This window comes from Perognathus longimembris, chromosome 16 (genome assembly GCF_023159225.1).
Source record: "Perognathus longimembris pacificus isolate PPM17 chromosome 16, ASM2315922v1, whole genome shotgun sequence".
NCBI lineage: Eukaryota > Metazoa > Chordata > Mammalia > Rodentia > Heteromyidae > Perognathus > Perognathus longimembris.
Window position 1 is genome coordinate 57,089,843 of NC_063176.1, and position 17,037 is coordinate 57,106,879.

General features: G+C 67.4%; 1 protein-coding gene across 1 annotated transcript in view; it reads right to left on the reverse strand.

The window, feature by feature from the left end:
- Rgs12 (regulator of G protein signaling 12) overlaps window positions 1-17,037 on the reverse strand; it is a 51,786-nt gene that overhangs the window by 14,054 nt on the left and 20,695 nt on the right. Inside the window, 1 exon segment of the mRNA XM_048364160.1 lies at window positions 2,045-2,066. Within this exon segment, the coding sequence (XP_048220117.1) occupies window positions 2,045-2,066 (22 nt within the window).

Here is a 17,037-nt window from a genome sequence, read left to right on the forward strand (position 1 = left end):
GGTCTCTGGCCTCAGAGAAGGCACCGTACAGCCCTTCCCCTCTGAGCAAGTAAAAACCACACCTGCTAACCAAGACTTCAAACAGCAGCACCACGAGGTGCCTGGAGCAAAGCAGTGGAACAAGAAGTGTCTGCAAGTGGGGATCGCGAGGCCCGGGACGGGAGGGGGGCAGCCGCCCCTCGCGCACGCAGAGCCAGGGCCTCCCGAGGCGGAGCCCGTCCATCCCGCGGGGGCTTGGAGCACGTTTTTCCCACGGAAGCTGTGCAGAGCCGCGGTTCCCAGGCTCCTGCATGAGCTGGCGTCTACCGCTGACCCAGACTATAAAAATGTCTGTGGACTCACACCCCAGTTCCCGCCCCGCCGCTCCTCACCTCACCGCATGGTGCGTGGGAGTGGATGACCAGGGAGAGGGGAGGGGGGAAGGAGGGGGGCCTTGTGGGAGCAGGGGGAACGCGCTAACGCGCCCCTGTGCCGGGGCAGAGGCTGCCTCCAGGTGAGCCCTGGGGCCTCCCCTGCTAGGTCCAGCAGACTCTGATCAACTCTCAGCCTCAGGACCACTACCTGTGACAACAGCGATAATACGACATGCATATTAAATCATATTAGATAGTCACACGTTCTTCTCACTACTGCAATTAGAAAAGCAAGAGAACGGGAAGACCAGTGAAAGGAGAACCAGTGTCCACCCGCCATGGCAGAGAGAGGCCCCGAGCCATCCCTAGTGGTCCAGGGCGTGAGGCCAAGAGTGTCGTGGAGTCCCTAGAGGAAGGGGGGGGGGGAGGAGCCTGAGCGCAGGCCAGAACCAGGATTGGGAGGGTAGAAGGGCAGAAGCCATCACCAAACTCCCTAGCCGCCAGCCCTCTGTGTCCATCTCCTGCCAACAGAGGTGAATAAAGAACGTCACAGGATCAGACCGACATGCTGCATTTTTACATTCCCTCTCCCAGCGGTCCAGGGGGGCCGGCTGATGGAGGAAGTTTCCACACTTCCAGCTCAGGACCGATTAAGGGGCACAACCACTATGGCCCACGATACACAGAAGGAAATACAATGCCTTTGATTCAAAGGCTCCATCCCTCACCTGGAGCTCCAGGCCCGGCTCACTCCCTTCCTCCTCCCCTCCCCTCCCTCCTCCCGACTCCAGACAACACCCCAGGCGGCAGCTGCGGGACAACTTAGCACCAAGAGGTCTGCGAGGAACGAGTAGTACCTGGACAAAACTCCCCACCACTTTCAGTTTTTACAAAACAATGGAAGGAAAGTTGACAAGGATCACACCAGAGCTCTAGACTGAACTAAACATTTCTGGCCAGTTCCTCTTTCGACTGGTCCCAGAGTCTCCACAACAAAAGGAAGATGTCTGATTCCTCTTCCCTGGGGGCTTTCGGTTCACCTTTCTCCTACCTGAGGAGACCAGGCAACCGCGGTGAGGGCTCTGAAGCTGACCATGCGGCCGGCAGGGAGCGCGCCCTCCCCTCCCCGCGCGCGCCCCGGCCCCGGCCTCCCCCTCCCCGCGCGCGCCCCGGCCTCCCCTTCCCTCCCCTCTCCACGCCCGGCCCCGGCCTCCCCTCCCCGCGCGCGGCCCCGGCCCCGGCCCCGGCCTCCCCTCCCCGCGCGCGCCCCGGCCCCGGCCTCCCCTCCCCTCTCCACGCCCGGCCCCGGCCTCCCCTCCCGCGCGCGCCCCGGCCCCCGGCCTCCCCTCCCCTCCCCGCGCGCGCCCCGGCCCCGGCCTCCCCTCCCCTCCCCTCCCCGCGCGCGCCCCGGCCCCGGCCTCCCCTCCCCTCCCCTCCCCGCGCGCGCACCCGGCCCCGGCCTCCCCTCCCCTCCCCGCGAGCGCCCCGGCCCCGGCCCCCGGCCTCCCCTCCCCGCGCGCGGCCCCGGCCCCGGCCTCCCCTCCCCGCGCGCGCCCCGGCCCCCGGGACCAGGAGCCTCTCACGAAGGGGGGCCGGGGAAGGCAAAGACCACGTCCCGGCCGCAGCCGGGCACAGCGTTTCCACCAGGTGAGGGACGGCATGGAAAGTAGGAGGTCATAGAGGGGACTTACCGCCGTCAGACACAGTTGCCGACTGAAAGAGAAGAGAGAGAGACATGAGTTAATTGGGCCTCATGGCGGACCGGGACTCGCGGGGCCGGGCGGGCGGGGACCTGAGTCAGCCCGGCCGGCCGCGGCCCCCACCTGGGAGCCCGCTCCGCCCCCGCCGGGTGACTGGCCCCGGGGGGAGCGCGCGTCCCGCTCCTTGGAAAAGGACGGATCCCAGCACGCCCGGCCTCTCCCCGGCGCCGAGCCGAGCACCGCCAGGGCGGGGCAGCTGGAACCCGACCCCTCCCCTCCCGCGGGGCGCCCGCGGGCACCACCCACGCGCCCACGGCCCCCGAGGGGCGGAGCCGCGGGGCGCGGGCGGGGGCGGGGGCGACAGCACAGGTGGGGAAAGAGGTGGAGACTGGGCGGGGCCACCCGAGAGGCGGGGGCGGGGCGGGAGAGCACAGGTGGAGACTGGGTGGGGCCACCCGAGAGGCGGGGGCGGGGCCACCCGAGAGGCGGGGGAGGGGCGGGAGAGCACAGGTGGGGATGGAGGTGGGGAGTGGGCGGGGCCACCCGAGAGGGCAGGGGCGGGGCGGGAGAGCACAGGTGGGGAGGGAGGTGGGGAGTGGGCGGGGCCACCCGAGAAGCGGGGAGGGGCGGGAGAGCACAGGTGGGGAGGGAGGTGGGGGAGTGGGGCGGGGCCACCCAGAGAGGCGGGGGAGGGGCGGGAGAGCACAGGTGGGGAGGAAGGTGCGGAGTGGGCGGGGGCCACCCAGAGAGGGGGCAGTGGGCGGGGCCTCCTCGGATAGGCGGGGAGTGGGGCAGGACCTGCCCAGAGAGGCAGGGGAGGGGGCCGGACGGGTGCAGGATCTTCCCAGAGGGCCAGGGGAGTGGGGCGTAGCCACACAGAAAGGGGGGGGAGTGGGCAGGGCCTCCCAGAGGGGCAAGGAGTGGGCGGGGCCACTCAGAGAGGCAGGGAACGGGGTGGGGGCCTCTTCCGCAATGGGGGGTGTGAAGGGGCGGGGGAGTGGACGGGACCACAGCACAGGCGGAAGGAGGCGGAGAGTGGGTGGGGCCAGAGAGGCGGGGAAGGGGGCGGGGAGTGGGTAGGACCGCCCCAGAGGGGTGGGGAGGGGGTGGGGCCACCCAGGGAGTGGGATAGTGGGCGGGGTCTCCCCAGAGGGGCAAGGGAGTGGGCGGGGCCCTCGGAGCTTTGGGGGAAAGGGGGCGGGGGCCTCCTCTGTGAGGCAAGGAAGGGGTGGGGAATGGGGCGGGGAGTGGGAGGGACCACAGAGCACAGGCAGGGAGGAGGCGGAGAGTGGGCGGGGCCAGCCAGAGGCGGGGGGAAGGGGCAGAGTGGGCGGGGCCAGCCAGAGGCGGGGGGAAGGGGAGGCAGAGTGGGCGGGGGCCAGCCAGAGGCGGGGGATGGGGCAGAGTGGGCGGGGCAAGCTAGAGGCGGGGGAAGGGGCAGAGTGGGCGGGGCCAGCCAGAGGCGGGGAAGGGGCAGAGTGGGCGGGGCCAGCCAGAGTGGGGGGATGGGGCAGAGTGGGCGGGGCAAGCCAGAGGCGGGGGAAGGGGGCAGAGTGGGCGGGGCCAGCCAGGGGGGGAAGGGGCAGAGTGGGCGGGGGCAAGCCAGAGGCGGGGAAGGGGGCAGAGTGGGCGGGGCCAGCCAGAGGCGGGGAGAAGGGGGCGTGGAGTGGGCGGGGCGCCCAGAGAGGCCTCCAGGGAGGTGCTGGGAAGAAGGGGAGCTGGAGCCCCACTGCTTCTGAAGGTGGGGGCTGGGGGGTGTTGGGGGTGTTGGGGCGCTGTCCAGGGCCTGCGTCCAGCCCTTCAGGAGAGGCTGGCTTGCTGCTGGGGCTACAGGGAAGGTCAGACCACAAAGGCTGCAGGCAGTTCTGGGAGAGGCAGCCTGGGTCCAGTGGCAGCATGAGCAGACACGGGGCCCAGGCTGCCCTCCAGAGGGCCGGGGCAGACAGGCCGGGCACTGGAAGGCTGCACTGGGGAGGGCAGGAGGGCCTCCTCGCGCTGGCATCCTGACCCAGCACCAGCCCAGCTCCGGGGCTGGCAGAGCCGCCCGGGCGGACATCACAGAGCAAGCCGCCCGGGCGGCTCTGCTGCGGTCGGATTCGCCGGGTGTGGTTGGCGTGCCAGGACACCGCCTGTGGGCCCTGCGAAGCCCCCTGGCCCACGCGCCCAGGACTGGGCTTGGTGGGGAAGGCCAGTGCTCAGCCCGTCCTGTGAGGCACACGAGGCTGGAGAACAAGAGGCAGCGGGGACAGTCCCGATGGGCCTCGCCCACTCCGGGCCACTCGGGCAGTGGAGGCCCTGGAGTCCTAAGATGGAACCTGAGGAGGTGACCTTGCAAAAGAACCGCACTCCTGCCCACAACCACAGGCAGTCCACCCCCCAGCACCACCGGGAAAGCCAAGGCAGGCCCGCCCGCTGGACCCCAGCCCCTCCATGCTCTGTGGCGATGCCAAGCCCCTCGCCCTGACCTGGGCAGCCCACGCGGCAGCGGCCAGAGCTCTGCCAGCAACCACCCTTCTCCCAACCAAGGGCACAGACGAGGAAGGCACTTCCTGACGGCCGTGCTCCGAGCCCGCACACATCCTGGGGCAGAAACTAAAACACCAGGTCCAAAGCCAGGGGCCGGGGGCCTTGCCTGTGACCCTAGCTATGCCAGGGGCTGGGAGCTAAGGACCGGGACTACAAGCCACCGTGGGAGACAAATCTGAGAGACTCCTATCCAGTAGCCAGCAAAAAGCCAGAAGTGGCAGTGTGGTTCAAAAGAGAAGAAAGATGGCAGATCTGCAAGATAACCACATACAATGTTTGATATTGAAAGCTGCCATTGTCAAGGTGGAAACTCAGTAGGGAGATGGACAGAGATGAGAACGTTCCATAGAGAACGAGGGACTGGCAGACAGAGCCGAGCAGGAACGCCTGCCGTGCTGAGGGTCCAAACAGGCAGACGAAACAAGACCCGAAGAGCAGCTGGGGGGCAGAGGGTGAGAGGTCAGTGTGGAGTGGGGGCCTGAGGTCAGTGTGGAGCCGGGGGGCCTGAGGTCAGTGTGGAGCTGGGGGGCAGAGGGTGAGAGGTCAGTGTGGAGTGGGGGGCCTGAGGTCAGTGTGGAGCCGGGGGGCCTGAGGGCAGTGTGGAGCCGGGGGGCCTGAGGTCAGTGTGGAGCCGGGGCCTGAGGTCAGTGTGGAGTGGGGGCTGAGGTCAGTGTGGAGTGGGGGGCCTGAGGTCAGTGTGGAGCCGGGGCCTGAGGTCAGTGTGGAGCCGGGGGGCCTGAGGTCAGTGTGGAGTGGGGGGCTGAGGTCAGTGTGGAGTGGGGGGCCTGAGGGTCAGTGTGGAGTGGGGGGCCTGAGGTCAGTGTGGAGTGGGGGGCCTGAGGTCAGTGTGGAGCCGGGGGGCCTGAGGTCAGTGTGGAGTGGGGGGCCTGCTGGAAAGAGTGCCCCCAAAGGGGCGCCCAGGATGGCAGCTGTCAACCAGCCTGGAGGCTGTGCTTGTGGTTTGCTTTCACTAGATACAAATTACACTGATCTGAGGCGTACAACACGGCGTCGGATATGCCTACACACTGCGGTATGATCACCACAATCAAGGTAATAGCACGTCTCTCTCCACACAGGAATGTTACCCTCACGTGTGCACGCGGTGCGCACACTGTCAACCAGTGTGAGGGAGCAGGGAGCTGGAACCGTCTGCGTACCTGCCTCGTCATGGGGGGGGCATCTGTGACACAGCTTCCCACCCTCCCGCACAACAGGCCATGCCCACGCGCCGAGTCTCAGCAAACGCCCCTCCCGCCGGCTTGCTGAAGCCTGGGCTGCTTCTTCAAGAATCTCAACGGTCCCCGGAGCACAGGGCCACATGACCAATCACACGTCCCGGAACACAGGGCCACGCAACCAATCACACGTCCCGGAGCACAGGGCCACACAACCAATCACACGTCCCGGAGCACAGGGCCACGCAACCAATCACACGTCCCGGAACACAGGGCCACACAACCAATCACACGTCCCGGAACACAGGGCCACGCAACCAATCACACGTCCCCGGAGCACAGGGCCACAGGGCACGCAACAATCACACGTCCCCGGACACAGGGCCACACAACCAATCACACGTCCCGGAACACAGGGCCACGCAACCAATCACACGTCCCGGAGCACAGGGCCACACAACCAATCACACGTCCCGGAACACAGGGCCACGCAACCAATCACACGTCCCCGGAACACAGGGCCACGCAACCAATCACACGTCCCCGAACACAGGGCCACACAACCAATCACACGTCCCGGAACACAGGGCCACGCAACCAATCACACGTCCCGGAGCACAGGGCCACACAACCAATCACACGTCCCGGAGCACAGGGCCACAGGGCCACGCAACCAATCACACGTCCCCCGGAACACAGGGCCACAGGGCCACGCAACCAATCACATGTCCCGGAACACAGGGCCACAGGGCCACGCAACCAATCACACGTCCCGGAACACAGGCCACGCAACCAATCACACATCCCGGAACACAGGGCCACACAACCAATCACACGTCCCCGGAACACAGGGCCACACAACCAATCACACGTCCCCAGAACACAGGGCCACACAACCAATCACACGTCCCCGGAACACAGGGCCACACAACCAATCACACGTCCCCGGAACACAGGGCCACATGACCAATCACACGTCCCGGAACACAGGGCCACGCAACCAATCACACGTCCCGGAGCACAGGGCCACACAACCAATCACACGTCCCGGAGCACAGGGCCACGCAACCAATCACACGTCCGGAACACAGGGCCACAACAACCAATCCACACGTCCCGGAACACAGGGCCACCGCAACCAATCACACGTCCCGGAGCACAGGGCCACAGGGCCACGCAACCAATCACACGTCCCCGGACCACAGGGCCACACAACCAATCACACGTCCCGGAACACAGGGCCACGCAACCAATCACACGTCCCGGAGCACAGGGCACACAACCAATCACACGTCCCGGAACACAGGGCCCACGCAACCAATCACACGTCCCCGGAACACAGGGCCACGCAACCAATCACACGTCCCCGGAACACAGGGCCACACAACCAATCACACGTCCGGAACACAGGGCCACGCAACCAATCACACGTCCGGAGCACAGGGCCACACAACCAATCACACGTCCCGGAGCACAGGGCCACAGGGCCACGCAACCAATCACACGTCCCCGGAACACAGGGCCACAGGGCCACGCAACCAATCACATGTCCCGGAACACAGGGCCACAGGGCCCACGCAACCAATCACACGTCCCGGAACACAGGGCCACGCAACCAATCACACAATCCCGGAACACAGGGCCACACAACCAATCACACGTCCCCGGAACACAGGGCCACACAACCAATCACACGTCCCCAGAACACAGGGCCACACAACCAATCACACGTCCCCGGAACACAGGGCCACACAACCAATCACACGTCCCCGGAACACAGGGCCACACAACCAATCACATGTCCTGGAGCACAGGGCCACACCACCAATCACCACGTCCCGGAGCACAGGGCACAGGACCCACACAACCAATCACACGTCCCGGAACACAGGGCCACACAACCAATCACACGTCCCCGGACCACAGGGCCACGCAACCAATCACACGTCCCAGAGCACAGGGCCACAGGCCACGCAACCAATCACACGCCCCGGAGCACAGGGCCACAGGGCCACGCAACCAATCACACGTCCCGGACGACAGGGCCACAGGGCCACGCAACCAATCACACGTCCCGGAGCACAGGGCCACAGGGCCACACTGGGCCGGGGAAGGCATTCCCCTGCACTTAGCCCTGGTGGCTGGGTGGTCCTTCACCCTCTTGCCCCTGGCAGGGGTCACAAGCCCACAGGACAGCCCACAGCGGTGAGGGCGGGCCAGCTTCTAGAGAGCACCCCGCCAGCAGGAGATGACCGGCATTCCTCCCCGGGCCACCTGAGCCTCCGCTGAGGGCCCAGCCCCCCAAAGCAGCCAGGAGCAGCAGCTAGTTCCCATGGCTCTGGCCCTGTCGAGCCCCGGAGTCGGGTGGGCCTCCATCCCCTGTCCCCCGAGCCGCGCCCGAGGGGTGCAGGCCGGCCCGGGGCTCCGGGGAGCGTGGGGTGCGTGTGGGGGGCCGCACCTGGGGGGGGACAGGGAAACGCAGCTGCGCCCCCACCCGGGGGTCGCCAGGCAGCCGAGGCCCGTGCGGGCGGGCACGCCTGTCAGCGCGCAGCGGGAGGGGGGCGTGCAGGGAGGGAACATGGTGTAAATTTGGGACGGATTTTAAAGGTCAAGCCCACGAGCTGCTGACGCGGGTGTCAGGCAGCTTGGGCGGCCGCCCGGGGCTCGGCGCTGTCCTTTCAGGAGCGGGAGGCTGGGGAGGCGGCGCTTGCGCCTGACGGGCTTCAAATGTCAGGGCGGCCGTGGGGGGGGGCAGCCGAGGGGAGGAGGGCAGCGGACGTGGGGGGCAGCGGCCCAGGGGCGGCCGTGGGGGGGGGCAGCCGAGGGGAGGAGGGCAGCGACGTGGGGGGGCAGCGGCCCCAGGGCGGCCGTGGGGGGGGGGCAGCCGAGGGGAGGAGGGCAGCGACGTGGGGGGCAGCGGCCCCAGGGCGGCCGTGGGGGGGGGGCAGCCGAGGGGAGGGAGGGCAGCGACGTGGGGGGCAGCGGCCCCAGGGGCGGCCGTGCAGCTCAGGACCCCAGGCTGTCCCGGCAGGGCCCGTGGCGGCCCGGCACACAGGGCAGGGGGTGGTCGGGGGTGGACGCAAGGGAGGAGGCCCGCAATCCCAGGCCGCGACGCCGGGCAGCAGGCGGGGGCAGCGGGCACGTCGCCTCCCCCCGCCGCCCCCCCACGCCCCACCCCCCGCCCCCCCGCCACGGCGGCCCGTCACCACGCGGCCATGGGCGCAGCTGGGGTTCCAGGTGCGACCCCCCCCGGTCCCGGGCTCACGGCACAGCCCTTTCCTACGGTCCATACTGAACAGAACCCGACAAGGACGGGGCGAGCCCACCCTCTAGAACACTCGCACCCGGACACTCCAGGCGCACCAAAGCGGAGAGCAAGCCAATCACGAATACGTGAGGAGGAGGAGATCCACAGCCCTGACCCTGCCCTGTGGGCGGCCCTGCCCTCCCATCCCACCCCACGGCTGGGCCCTCAGATCCCTCCCCCCCTCCCCCCTCACCCCCCCCCCCCCCGCCCAGGCCAGCCACAGCCTAGGAGAAGCGGGCAGGGGGCTGGGTCGGTGTGCGCTGCTTTTCTTCCCCGTGGGGCCGGAGTTTCCGTCTCCTGCGGGGCTGCCGTGCGGAGGCAGAGGCTTGCGTGCTTTGTCTGTGGAGGCTGAGGAAGTTGAGTTGCGGCCAGAGTCTGCGGCCAGGGAGGGCCTCGAGCCCCCCCCACGCCCGCCCTCCAGCAAGCATGCGGGGAGCACAAGGAGGAAGGCTGCTGCTGCCCTGCCCTGGGGTGGGGGCGGGGGGGGAGCGCAAGCAGCACCCGCCTCTCCGAACCCACACCCGGGGCGGGCTGGGAGCACGCACCCCCTTTCACACACACACACACACACACACACACACGCACCACACGCAGCGGCTCGGGCCCGAGGGGGCTGAGCGCAGCGCTGACGGCCAGCGGGGCAGAGCTGGGGCCGCCGGGCCCTCGAGCCAGGACGGGACGGCACGCGCGACTCGCACACAGCGCCGCCACCGGGCCTGCGCCCACTGCGTCCACACCTCATTGGGAAAGACTGGGAAAGGCAGGTGGGGTTCACGGAGGCAAAGGCCGAGGCCAGGACACGCCGTCTGTGGCGTGGGGCACCCCAGCCCGCGGCTCACACCCTCCCGCCTGCAGGGCACCTGTCGGTGCCGGGCGCACGCCTTCGCACGCCCTCCGACGCCCCCGGCTGCCAGGCTGCCCCAGGCCCGGCCCGGCTCTAGCGAAGGGGGCCGGGGCTCCTCCCACGCCCGCTTCCTACACGGCGGCTCCTCCCACCTGCTCTGCCACCGCCCGTGAGACGCGAAGCAAACACCCCAGACCAGGGCCAGCGAAGAAGCAGTACCTGGCAACGGTGCTTTAGCCTTAAGGCGTCAGCACAGCAAAGCCATGAAGGGAAGATAGAGATTTTTATCTTTTTCTTCACTCTTAGGCCTTTTAAGCACACTTTATTCTATGCTCAACTTCGTAAGTTCATATAACAGTCGTTAAATATGATGGATGCATACATATACGCATGTAAGAGAACCAGCTGTAAGATATAAGCTGTAAACTAGCAATCTAAAAACGACGAGATATTCATGCTTATCTAGTTGAAATTTCCTATTTCAGCCACATTGACTCACATACATCTTTAAGACGTTAGGATTACTATGATAAGCGAAAGGAAACTTGGCAGTTTCTAGAAACTGACAGGATTTGAGGTGGAGCCCCAGAGAGCCTGGCTGGCCCCGTGTCCAGACCTGGACCCATGTCCCAGACCTGGACGGGCCGAGACCCAGCCTTGCACTTGGCGATGCTGTGGGCTCTCAGCTCCTCCAGGCGAAACCAAGAAAAGCAGCTCCGGTTTTATGCTTCAAACACTTGGAAATTCCCCAGCTGCCATTCACAGGACCAGCTACAAATAAAGCCGCGCCCAGACGCGAACGTCTCCCGCAGTGCTGTCCACACGGCAAGACTAAACACAACAGCGGCGACGACTCACCTGCTGCTCGGGAAACACGTCGGATTCATCTGACAGACCTTTTTCTAGATTCATGTTAGGACAGGAGAGCTTCCGTAACGCGCCAGGCTCCAGACCAGAGGCGCCTGCTCAGCGCGGGGCACCTGTGCGTGTCAGAGACGGCTGGGCATCTCCGCGTCACCCGTGGCCCGCGCCGCGGGACGGGACGGGGCGGGGAGGATGGGGCGGGAGGACGGGGCGGGGAGGACGGGGCGGGGGGGACGGGGGCGGGGGGGACGGGGCGGGGGGACGGGGCGGGGGGGACGGGGGCGGGGGGGACGGGGCGGGGGGACGGGGCGGGGGGGACGGGGCGGGGGGACGGGGCGGGAGGACGCCGCGGTCCGCCGGGGCTCCGGCGCCCTCCGCTGCCCCGCACGCGGGGGCAAGGGTGCCGCGGGAGAGCTTGCGAGGCGCTGCCGCCGGCGGGGTCTGCAGCGAGCCGGCTGCTGGGCGCCGCGGCTGCGGATGCTTTGCTTCTCAGCGGCGCCGCGCGGCTCGCAGAGTGATTGCAGTTGCCACCGCCGGCTCTATTCTAAGCCTGCTGTGTGCGCGCGCACACACACACACACTCACACACACGCCTCTTCCCTCCTCCCTCCGGCTCTGAGAGCCTCCACAGCATCTGGGTTCCACGGCCTGTTCAGCCTGCCTCCGAGGAGCCACCGGGGCTGGGTTTCTCGCTTGGAAAGAACCGGGTGCCGCTCCCTGGGGACCCCAGGCTCTCTCTGGCCCGGGTGCCCTCCCTGGGGACCCCAGGCTCTCTCCGGCCCGGGTGCCCCTCCCTGGGGACCCCAGGCTCTCTCGGGCCCGGGTGCCGCTCCCTGGGGACCCCAGGCTCCCTCCGGCCCGGGTGCCCTTGCTGCCACGTCTCGTGACAGGGGTGTAGTTTGCTCTGTGACCCCCCGCCCCGTCCTGAGCACGGGTGGGAAGCAGGCCCCCCTCTGGGACAGGCCGGCCTAGCCCCAGCTTCCAGGAACACACAGGGAGCGCCCCCGCTGTGCACGGGGGGGGGGCTGGGGGGGCTGGGGGCCCACACCCTAAGGGAATCGTCTGAGCCTCCTCCACAGACAGACAGACAGCCGCTCCGCCTTCTTCTCGCAGCGCGGCGCCAGCGGAGAAGGGGAGGGGGCTCACGCTCCCCATCGTCCCCCCCCACCCCGGGCCGGGAGAGACGTGAAGGGGCAACAACCACAGCCCACGTCCCCGCCGTCCCCCCTCCTGGTGGAGCGGGACATGCTCCCCGCCAGCCCCTCCTGCGGGCCCGGGCTGGGGGCTGAGCCGCCACACAACCCTCTCCTGACGCTCTCTCAGCACCCCGTCTTCTCAGCCTCAAGGTGGGGGGCGCCAGTCCACCCTGCCAGTCCCCCAGCGCAGCCGCTCACCCCCAGAGGGCCCCCGAGACCCAGTCACTGTTGCACGCCCCCCCATCCGGCTCGCCCCCTCAGCGCCTCCACAGAAAACACCCTGGTGGGCTGGACAAACGCCAGCCCTCCCTCCCCCCTCCACACCGAGGCCCTCCCCCCTCCACACCGAGGCCCTCCCCCCACCCGCCACACCGAGGCCCTCCCCCCACCCTCCACACGAGGCCCTCCCCCCACCCGCCACACCGAGGCCCTCCCCCCTCCACACCGAGGCCCTTCCCCCCTCCACACCGAGGCCCTTCCCCCCTCCACACCGAGGCCCCTCCCCCCTCCACACCGAGGCCCTCCCCTCCACACCGAGGCCCTCCCCCCCACACCGAGGCCCTCCCCCCTCCACACCGAGGCCCCTCCCCCCTCCCACACCGAGGGCCCTCCCCCCTCCACACCGAGACCCTCCCCCCTCCACACCGAGGCCCCTCCCCCTCCACACGAGGCCCTCCCCCCTCCACACCGAGACCCTCCCCCCCCCCACACCGAGGCCCTCCCCCCCTCCACACCGAGGCCCTCCCCCCCACACCGAGGCCCTCCCCCCTCCACACCGAGGACCCTTCCCCCCACACCGAGGCCCTCCCCCCCTCCACACCGAGGCCCTCCCCCTCCACACCGAGGCCCTCCCCCCCAACACCGAGGCCCTCCCCCCTCCACACCGAGGCCCTCCCCCCCCCACACCGAGGCCCTCCCCCCCACACCGAGACCGACCCTTCCCTCACAGCCCCCGACCGCCCTGCACTCAGCCCCCTCTGCAGCGGCGACCTCAGCCCAGCCCACAAGGGCCGCACGCCGGTCCGCAGCCCAGGAAACAACGGTCAGGGACCACCGCGCACCCAGGGGCCCGCTGCGACGGAAGCGGGTCACCCAGGGTCATGGCCGCCCGGGGTCAACGGCCTCCCGGGGTCACAGCCGGCCGGGGTCACAGCTGCCGGGGGTCACAGCCGCCACCCTGGGCCCCCAGAGCTCCCTTCAAGCTTTCGGAGTCACCAAGGGGCCATGTGCCCCGAAAGCAGCCGTGGGGAGCCCTGGGTGGTCCCGACGCAGCCCCGCTCCCGCTCACAGGGAAGCTGGCGAGCCCCCGTGCCCCTTCGGCCATGGCGGAGGCCTCCCCAGAGCCTGGAACACAGACCCGACACCTGAATCCCAGGAGGGCCAGACTCGGGGAAGCGCGCCTGCGCCCCGAGCGCTAGCCCTCCCCTTCCTCCTGCTCTTCCGTCCAGTTATCAGTTCATACACAATCTCGTGTCTTCTGGCTCGTCGAAGCAGAACGCTAGACAACCCAGCCACGGCACCGTCTGCCGGTGTGGCTGGCCCCAACGCTCCAGCGCCGCGCCGTCTGAAGGGCGCTCTCCACACGGACCGCTCGCTGTGCATTTCATCCACCTTACGGTGTCTCGGGAAGCCAGTTTAACCTTCTTCCGCGGATGCTTGCTCTCCGTGGGGGTGGTACAGACGTCCGCCTTTTCTTCGCGCCACCCCCGGAGTCTCAACACCAGGTGAAGAGCGGCCTCCTCCGGAAGACTGCAGCCAGGCACCCCGGAGTCTCAACACCAGGTGAAGAGCGGCCTCCTCCGGAAGACTGCAGCCAGGCACCCCGGAGTCTCAACACCAGGTGAAGAGCGGCCTCCTCCGGAAGGCTGCAGCCAGGCACCCCGGAGTCTCAACACCAGGTGAAGAGCGGCCTCCTTGGGAAGGCTGCAGTCAGGTACGGCGCATCCATCGCCCGCCCATCGGGAGGAGGAGCGCCTTCCTGGTCCCGGGTCTTGGCCTTTACGTTTTCTACGGTATCCCAGGGTTCAAGCTCCAGTGTGATGGTCTCCCCGTCAGGGTTTTGATGAAAATCTGCATCCTGGCGGTGACACCACCGCTGATGGTGGATCGGAAAAGGCTTCCTCCTCCTGCTCTTGACCTGAGGCGGCTTCTGGGCTCGGACCCAGGACCTGGGCTGTGACTCCCTGCATGCCCCAGAGAGGGTGCTTCTGCCCCCTAAGCCTCCCCTAAGGCAACGCTCCCTGATATCTGCCCCTTAGTCCTGCTCAGAGCATCACCAACTGGACCGCCGGCTAAAGACCAGCCAGCCTGGCCCTGTGCTGCCTGCCCGGCCCCCACGGTCCCCACGGCCCTCCTCCCCTTCCCCGGTGCCCAGCTCAGCCTGAGGGGCAGCCCCTCCCCCTGCCTGCAGGAAGCCCCTCCACCCCACAAACCCCCACCCCAGGGCACCGAGGAAAACTCCGTCCTGGGGCGTGGACTCAGGGCCTGGGGCACCGTTCCTGAGCTTCTAGTGCTCAAGGCCAGCGCTCTGCCACTTGAGCCACAGCGCCACTTCCGGCTTTTTCTGTGTACATGGTGCTGAGGAATCGAACCCAGGGCTTCATGCATGTGAAGCAAGCACTCTATCTCTAGGCCACAGTCCCCACTCCAAGTTATCAGATCTTAAAGAGAATTTCTCAAATAAATAAAAATAGGCCAAAGCAGCAAAACTATCGAAGCTAAGTTCTCTTGGAAACAGCACAGCACACATTGTTTAATGTGTAAGAAGAGCTGCTTTGCAGCCCCTCAGGACCCCGGCCCCGAGCCTCCCAACAGGAGGCCGGGAAACCCAACCAGCCCACAGCGGCAGGCAGGGAGCCCGGCCTCCTCTCCTGTTCATGGTCACCAGGCTTGTGGCTGCTGACCACGGGGGTGAGCAGCGTCCAGAGGACGACATCAAAGCCGTCCTCTCTCCTCCATCCATCTCGCCCCCTCCTCCATCCATCTCGCCCCCTCCTCCATCCATCTCGCACCCTCCTCCTCCATCCATCTCTCCCCCTCCTCCATCCATCTCTCCCCCTCCTCCATCCATCTCTCCCCCTCCTCCATCCATCTCTCCCCCTCCTCCTCCTCCATCCATCTCTCCTCCTCCTCCTCCATCCATCTCTCCTCCTCCTCTCCATCCATCTCTCCCCCTCCTCCTCCATCCATCTCTCCTCCTCCTCCTCCTCCATCCATCTCTCCTCCTCCTCCTCCATCCATCTCGCCCCCTCCTCCTCCATCCATCCCTCCCCCTCCTCCTCCATCCATCTCTCCTCCTCCTCCTCCATCCATCTCTCCTCCTCCTCCTCCTCCATCCATCTCTCCTCCTCCTCCTCCTCCATCCATCTCTCCCCCTCCTCCTCCTCCATCCATCTCGCCCCCTCCTCCATCCATCTCTCCCCCTCCTCCGCCTCCCTCCATCCATCTCTCTCCTTCCTCGCCTCCTCCATCCATCTCTCCCCCTCCTCCATCCATCCAGCTCACTCCTCGGGCTCTACAGTGGAGCAATGGAGCAAGTGCTCAGTGCCTTCTGACCCAGGTTCAAGCGGGGCCTGGGCGCCCCCTGCTGCTCAGCACTAGTCACTGCCGGTCCAGCTCACAACACCTGGACTCCGGTAAGGCAGTTCAGCTCCTCCTTCCAGGAGGCTCTAGGGCCAGCCGGGATGCTCTAGGGACGGCAGGGACGCTCTAGGTCCTTCCAGAAGGTTCTACGGCTTTGTGTATGCAAGTCCTCAAGTGCCGGAAGGGTAACCGGAGCAGGGCTGAGACACAGGAGGCTTCAGGCAGGGAAGGCGGAGGGCGTACGGGACTGGGAGGCTGACCTGTGGGGCCCTTCAGGCCGAGGTCAGCGTCCAGGCGAGGCGAGGGCGGAGTGGCCGCAGAGCGGGGGCAGAGCCGGCGGGAGGCAGGCGCCCTGTCCAGCCCGCAGTGCCCTGCCAGCTCTGCCTCCGTGAGAGAGAAGAGAGAATGGGAGCTCAGGGAAGAAAACACGAGGCCGGGAAGGGGGCCTAGCGCAGAGCGCTCGCCTAGCGCACACCAAGCCCTGGGTTCAAATCCTCAGCACCACGTACACAGAAAACGCCGGAAGTGGCGCTGCGGCTCAAGCGGTAACCTTGAGCAAAAGTAGCTCAGGGACAGAGCCCAGGCCCCGAGTTCAAGCCCAGGACTGGGGGAAAAAGGAAGAACCACAGTAGCCACGTCTACCCCCCTGGCCAGGCTTTTCAGAGACTAGCGTTGAAACATAAGCCCCGCCTGCACTCAGAGCCCAGGGGACCCGACGAGCCCCCAGGCCGTCGGCCGGCAGGTGTCCAGCGGGACAGAAACCGCGGTCAACGCTGACAGCTCCAGGTGGCCCCCAGAATGACCCTCCCCCCTCACGGGGCCACGGGCAAGCCACGTGGGCACCGCCACTGCGGAGGGGCGGGGTGGGACCCGCGAGGGTGGTCAAATGGCCTTTGCAGCAGGCGCTGCAGGGTGGCCACGGGCGGCCGGGAGCCAGCAGGGCCCGCGGCCCGGCCCGCGGGGCCAGGCGGACCCCACGGGGCACAGGGCTGTGTCTCGCGAGGGGCAGAACAAGGCAAACAGGTCACCCACCGCCGCTGAACGCGAGAACCCCGCGGCGGCGCCCAGGGCTAAGCGGGGGCGGGGCAGCCCAGGCAGGCCGCGCCACCACGGGCACACTCGGCTCACCCTCGTCACGCCAGAGTGGGCCACGCGCACCCGCCCACGGGACGGCCCCTGTGCCCGCCGGCCAAGGGGGAGCACTGCCCACCCACGCTCTCTGCACGCGTGGAACAGCTCTGAACCATAAGGCCTCCCCGGGGTGCGGTAGTGCCCGTGGGTCACCCCAACGACCTGGGAGGCAGGAAACCATCGCAGGCCCGGGAGAGCCCGACACTCTGTCTGGAAAATAAAGCAAAGCGGCTCGAGAGGCGGAGTGCTCATCTAGCAAGGCCGACTTCAACCCAAGTACTGCCCACTCAACCAATCAATCAATGAAATATAAAATCTATCCTCTGAAAAACAATACATATAGAGAACAGTGCCTG